Source organism: Marmota flaviventris, chromosome 6, assembly GCF_047511675.1.
Source record: "Marmota flaviventris isolate mMarFla1 chromosome 6, mMarFla1.hap1, whole genome shotgun sequence".
NCBI lineage: Eukaryota > Metazoa > Chordata > Mammalia > Rodentia > Sciuridae > Marmota > Marmota flaviventris.
The window spans coordinates 31,554,637-31,561,461 of NC_092503.1; the positions used below are offsets into that span (position 1 = coordinate 31,554,637).

Sequence of the window (6,825 nt, forward strand, 5' to 3'; positions counted from 1 at the left end):
TCAAGTGGGAGACTAAAGAGCATTCAGCCAAGTGTCAGTCCTTCAAAGCTTTCTTCTCCATGAAACTACACAACTGCACACCCACAGAGTGACCCTGGGCCAAAGTGAGGTCACTAAAACAGCTATAATTTAAATTCCTGCAGGACCTGATGTGTTCCAGTGACCTGTGTTATATTTCATCTCTATCTGAATTATCAATGGGAAATGAACTTTCACATTTCAGAAAAGACAAATGAAAATATAGGCACTTAAACCACATAGGAATAGATTTAAACCAAGTAACATCTGAAAAAATTTCGGCATAAAGACGGGAGTTATTAAAGATTTAATATTGATGCCCGATTCCTCCAGGTCTAAGAGGTTTGATGAGATAAATTATTTCAGTAACATTCATGCAAGAGAGAGAGAGAGAGAGAGAAGTGGATAGTAAAGCATCTTCTCAGTCTGAAATGTTAGATGCAGTATGGACTGTGACCATCCCAGATCATCCTAAAGATCTGGAGGACACACATCCATTTTTCTATTTGAACTACTGGTCCCATCTATATGTGGTTGGGATTATGTTCTGCGGGGCTACCCACAACTCAGCAGTTCAGATTTGTTACTACAGCCTTTATGTAATGGCAGGCTTAGAATTTCAGCAGGGCAGGTGAGGAAAATCTAGGTGAAGCAGAGACTCCTGAGAGGAGGCAAGAATGTGTTAGGCTCATTGAAGTTCTTCAACAATGGCAAGGTGTTTGTTTCACTTCCAGATCCAATTCCCTTGAGATTAAGTTTTACAAAAAAAGTCATAAAACAGCCCAATTAACAATGGTTTAGGTCTTCTATTTTCATATAAATAGTTATAGTAAATAGAAAGTGACAAAGTTTCTTCCACAAGGAGTTAACAATGGCAGCTTTCACAGTGAAACAGGTATGTAGAGAAAGGATTATAAAGAAAACACCTTGTTCTCTCTTGAAACTTTTTTTACAGAAGTAAATTGTTGCCCTACTGATGAAGTAGCACTGTTGGTAAGTGATGAAGAATCTTTTTCCAATTAGTAATGTGCAGAGAGAATATGTAGATATGAGAAAAATTGTTGAAGGTGCAGGACTGAATATGAATTTGTAATAAAAGGCAGATTCTTTCTAATATGTGAAGAGGATAAGGTGAAGCCTTTTAATAGTACACGTGTTTCTTGGGAAGCATATTTAAAATACTGGAAAGGATTACTTCTTCATAATAAGAAATGTATTTATTACAGGTGTTCACCTAAGTGAAACATAGGGCCAAAACAGTTGCATGGGCTTTTTTTACATACAATTACACTACTTTTTTAGCAGGAACGTTTTTTGATCATTTTTCTGAACATTTTTTGTATTCTTGAATGCAATTTTTTCAAGGGAGGAAGAAAGGAAATTTGATAATGCTTATTATACATCCATCAAGCATTGTTCTAAGGCCATTCACATGTATTATTTAATGCATTAATATTCATTAACATTAAAAATTGATAAAACTGGAAAACTGAAATAAAAAAGAAATCAATTGTTTGGGTGAGTGCAAAATAATTTCAAGGCAAGCAGAAAGAATGATTAGCAAGAAGACTGAAATTTAATCCTTAAAACTTAAAATGTCAACTTCAAAGAAACTTAAATGTCTTTAAAAGTGATTATAAAGCAGAATAAATATTTAACAAGGAGATATTAATCAAATTTAAAGACAAGGTAAAATGAAATGAGATCACAATTTTAAAAATCAGAAAATCTGTATTGTGTTTTGGTCTTGCACTTTAAATATTTTCATGGGGAATATTAAAAAAAGTTTCATTTTTATAGTTTAACAGAAAAAAATTTAGATATAATAGTTTTATAAGCTGATTGGGCAAGAAATTCACTATATTCTAAATCTTTAACTTTTTTGCCTGAGCTTATAGAAATACAACAGTAATGGAGAAATAGTCTGACATTTCATTTAATTATACTTCAATTTGCACATCTACACATGCTTACATTAAGTGGTTTTTAAAAATAGGGAAAAATGATCCTGAAACAATATAATCTTGAAAATATTGTTTTTGCATTAAACTTTCCAAATGTGATCAATTGAAATATGTGAAAGATATGATTAATAACACCTATGTGAAATGTCACAGCAGGAACTATGCCAAAAGCCAGGCAGGATGGTGCACACCTGTAATCCCAGTTTCTTGGTGGGTGAGGCAATAGGATCTTAAGTTCAAGATTAGCCTTAGCAATTTAGCAAGACCCTGTGTCAAATTAAAGGACTGGGGATATATCTCAGAGGTAAAGTGGCCTTGGGTTTAATCCCCAGTACCAAAAATAACAACAACAAAAAAATATGTCCAATATGCCATGGAGAATGGCTATGTTTAGGTAGAATAAACAGTATTTGATAAGCCCTTCAAGTAATTATCTAATGTGCTCCTCACTGTTCTGTGGCAGATGTTTGAGGAATACAGATATGCACTTAGGTATCATACTATGTTAAAAAAAAAAAAAACTCATTATAGTATGTAAAGCTGATTGGTTAATAAAAGTTCCTGAATACTAAAAGGGAAATGAGTCAAACTCTGTACACCATGATTTGAGACTAAGAATTGAGTAGAACTTTTACAAAAAGTGGGATAGTAGGATGACAATTTTATCAGTCAGTAAGCCAGGACCAGAGCAAGTTTGCAATTAAATTGTACAATGAATTACTGTTGTAGAGTTGCCACAAGCACAAAATTATTGTGTGTATGCCATTTTCATAATTAACTTATTATTTCTCTTTACTTTCTAAGAAGTAAAGTGGTTTTAAAATAAACCAACAAAATTCCCTTTGTGTCTATGCTTTTCTTTTTCTTTTGATCTGGGAATTGAACTTAGGGTCTCACATGTGTCAAGCATATACTCTATCACTGGGTTACACTCCCAGCCCTTCCCATGCTTTTTGATGAGCATACCAAAGGTAACCAGAATTTTCCTTTGTTTTTCATAGTATTGCACTTTTGCTGTGGTCATGCCTAAGTGTCCAGCAGGTGGCAAACATACAATACCAAATGGTTGAAAAACTTGGTACCAGCACAGAGGAACAATTCCTTGCCTCTTATTGCTTTTTCCCTGTAAGAATGTTAGGAGGAACAGAATGAAATGCCCTGAATATACTAGAAACTCTAGAAACTCCCATTTTTAGCTGCTAAAAATTAATATAGTTTGAGAAATAGTTGTAACATTTTAGAGATTTCTGGATCAAAATGTTTTGATGAATTCTTTCAGGACTAAGCCTCTTTCTGTCAACAGCATTTAGAGTGCTGTTTGGTAGAAACTTCAAAGACAGTTTGGTAGTGTTCCTGTTTTCTGGTATCTGATCTCCCAGGTCACAGATATAAAAATGGCTCCTTCCTCCATCTTTAGTTCCATTGCTAAAACATGTCCCATCACACAGTTAGGCCATTAGTTCTCTGCAGGTGGAGGTTTGCCTCAGAGTAGGAAGGAAAAAGAATAAAATTACCAACAATAAACTCATCCTTTGGAATCAGTTGGGGAAGACTTTTTAATTTTAAATCTTCCCCTACTCTCTGATAGCTAACTTAACTATTTTATTTATTTATTTTAAACATCACTGTCCAAATTTGAGGACAAAAAACACTGGGGAAAAAACAATGAAATTAGAAACACCTCTTCTCTCACCCTTGCATTTCAGAGATCTCTGAGCATTACTTTTTGAAAGGCCTCAGACATATCCTACCACTGAAGAAAATGCTTTTCTCCTGTTATTCATATTAGGCAATTTTATCTTCTTTTAAAATCTTATTAACACATTGAGATCCAGATCAAAAGTCACAGTTGTACTGGGATATTTTTGTCTAGCCCAGACTGAATTTACCTTGTCCAGTTTTTGTCTTTAGTTGTGCATTTTGCCTAGATTTTTCTTTGATTAGTTAATTAGCATTGTTGCTTTTAGCTGAAGTTCAAAATCATTGAGGTTTTAAGTCATACGTAGTTTATCTCTTCAGCAGTTTCATATTTTTGAAGTCAGAGACTATACGCTTTCTTGTTCATTTCACTGTGTCTTGTATATTGTGAGCCTCTAATAGATATTTCTTGCTCAATTTGTGATTAGTGCTTTTACATCAGAGAGAGTGACACTTGGTTAATCTGTCAGTAACAGGCCAAGTGTGATAGATGTGAGGTCATTGAAGGTCAAAAACCAAACACTTCTCTGCAAAATTAATAGTATGCTTTGCATATTGCTTTTTTTCCTAATGTACATTAAAAAAGAAAAGTATTGTAACTCGTGAGCACATTACATTCCAAAGATAGGTGTAAATCATAATCTGTGGATTTTTTTTATATTTAAGCTAGAAATAGTGGGCAGAACAAGAGGGCATGTACTTGTATTTTCTTAGTGAGGACTGACTTGCTTTTTGAAAGCTCCCTAACCACCTGCTCATAGCCCTCTGTGTGGATCCTGCTCAGGAACTTATTAGATTGTCATTATGACCTGTTGTCTGTTGTACAGGCTTTGAGTAGACACAGCAAGGAGGTACACTGCTTAAAGAAGTAAAATTGGTCATACAATTCCCCTTCTCCTTTCCTTTCCCTCTCACCTCTCTTCCCTATTAAGTGGTAATCTTCTCATGCTCTTCCTCCCTATCCCATTTTGAGTCACCACCCTTATATCAGAGAAGATATGTCAAGATCATTGTACTGTCATGTGTAACTAATTTTTTTTTAAAAAAGTAAAAGTGGTATAGCTTTGCTCTCTGCCTGTCTCTGCCTTAGATGCCCTGGCTGGTGGGATGCTTGTCAAGGCTTCATGATTTGCTGAAGATGATGACCCCATCAAATAATTAGGGTACTTCGATGATTCCTCACCATTAAACAACCCTACCATGAAAAATCAAAGCATAGTGAAAATGGTGGGACACATGAATAAAACTCTTTCCAAATAATAATCTCCTGGACCCATAAGGCAATAAAACACAAGCTAATCAAGTATGATTGTGTATTTCAGATTCATTTGAGGAAGAAACGCATGTGTTGTTTAATAACTATTCTTTCTGTATATATCAGTTATGGGGACTGGGTTTGTAGCTCAATGGTACAGCACTTGCCTAGCACGAATGAGGCACTGGGTTTGATCCTCAGCACCACATAAAAATAAGTAAGTAAAATAAAGGTATTGTGTCCATCTACAACTAAAAAGTGTTTTTTTAAAAAGGAAGATCAATTACGGTTACTTCAATAATAAACCTATTTCTTCTTTTCCTCCTCTTTCTCGCCCTCCTTCCTCTTCTTCTTATTTACAGATCTTAAAATAATTAAGTAAAAGTTTTAAATATTTGTGATACAATTTGAATTGAGAAAAATACAAATAATGATCATTTAAGCCCATTGGGTTAGAATTGTATAAGACTACAGTCAAATTATATAAATAAATTAATGGGAAAGACACAAGTAATATTTCAGCATACTTATATTCCTGGAGTCTTGTACATCTTTCTTGAGGCTTTCTATGAAAGCACATATAAGACATAGATTACTTTGTCTATATTCTGACAGAGTGCCATGTGCTCTTGCTTTTCTGAAGGAAACCCTATTCAACTGTTCTGAGTATGGAAATGGATCCTGTCCAGAAAATGAGAGGTCCCTGGGCACCCGAGTGGCCATGTATTCTCTTATGGCAGGAGCCATATTCATCACGGTGTTCGGAAATCTTGCCATGATAGTTTCCATTTCCTACTTCAAGCAGCTTCACACACCAACCAACTTCCTCATCCTCTCCATGGCAGTCACTGACTTCCTCCTGGGATTCACCATCATGCCATACAGTATGGTCAGATCCGTGGAGAACTGCTGGTATTTTGGGCTTACATTTTGCAAGATTCATTATAGTTTTGACCTGATGCTTAGCATCACATCCATTTTCCATCTTTGCTCAGTGGCCATTGATAGATTTTATGCTATCTGTTACCCTTTACGATATTCCACCAAAATGACGATTGCAGTCATCAAACGGTTGCTACTTCTCTGCTGGTCAGTTCCTGGAGCCTTTGCCTTTGGGGTGGTCTTCTCAGAGGCTTATGCTGATGGAATAGAAGGCTATGACATCTTGGTCGCTTGTTCCAGTTCCTGCCCAGTCATGTTCAACAAGCTATGGGGGACCACCTTGTTTATGGCAGGTTTCTTCACTCCTGGATCTATGATGGTAGGGATTTATGGCAAAATTTTTGCAGTATCCAGAATACATGCTCGTGCAATCAATAACTTGCCAGAAAATCAAAATAATCAAATGAGGAAAGACAAAAAAGCAGCCAAAACTTTAGGAATAGTGATGGGTGTTTTTTTGTTATGTTGGTTTCCCTGTTTTTTCACAATTTTACTGGATCCCTTTTTGAACTTCTCTACTCCTGCTGTTTTGTTTGATGCCTTGACCTGGTTTGGCTATTTTAACTCCACGTGTAATCCCTTAATATATGGTTTCTTCTATCCCTGGTTTCGCAGAGCATTTAAGTACATTCTCCTAGGTAAAGTTTTCAGCTCACATTTCCATGATACTAATTTGCTTACTCAAAAAGAAACTGAATAGAATTATTTATGGATGAGTGAATTAAAGCAAAAGGACTGGAACTTTGAAGAATGAAGTTGTTTAAAGGGTGTGTGCATGTGTGTGTTTGCATGCACACACACATTATTTTTGTTAGCATGGAAGGCTCCTGATTACTAAGACTTGGAAAAACAAATCTTCTCTTTGGATCAAAATTGCTCCAATCCTTCACACATCCACTACTTAGAACCAAAAAAAAAAAAAAAAAAGAAAGAAAGAAAGAAAAAGAA

At 35.4% G+C, this 6,825-nt stretch overlaps 1 protein-coding gene across 2 annotated transcripts; it reads left to right on the forward strand.

Moving 5' to 3' along the window:
- Positions 1-209: 209 nt before the first annotated feature.
- LOC114095288 (trace amine-associated receptor 2) lies at positions 210-6,577 on the forward strand. 2 transcript variants are annotated; one of them, XM_027938472.1, is made up of 2 exons: positions 210-233; positions 5,573-6,577. In XM_027938472.1, the coding sequence occupies exon 2, from the start codon at positions 5,657-5,659 to the stop codon at positions 6,575-6,577; it is 921 nt and encodes a 306-aa protein (XP_027794273.1). In that variant the 5' UTR covers positions 210-233; positions 5,573-5,656. The 2 variants fall into 2 exon arrangements, with proteins under 2 accessions (XP_027794273.1, XP_027794272.1); XM_027938471.1 differs by lacking the exon at positions 210-233 and adding an exon at positions 890-913 and having other exon boundaries at positions 5,579-6,577.
- Positions 6,578-6,825: the final 248 nt, after the last annotated feature.

Coding starts and splice junctions, on each gene's coding strand:
- LOC114095288 (XM_027938471.1), top strand. CDS start 890: ATGGCAGCTTTCACAGTGAAACAG. Junction 914..5,578: donor CAGCTTTCACAGTGAAACAG/GTATGTAGAGAA, acceptor GCTTTTCTGAAG/GAAACCCTATTCAACTGTTC.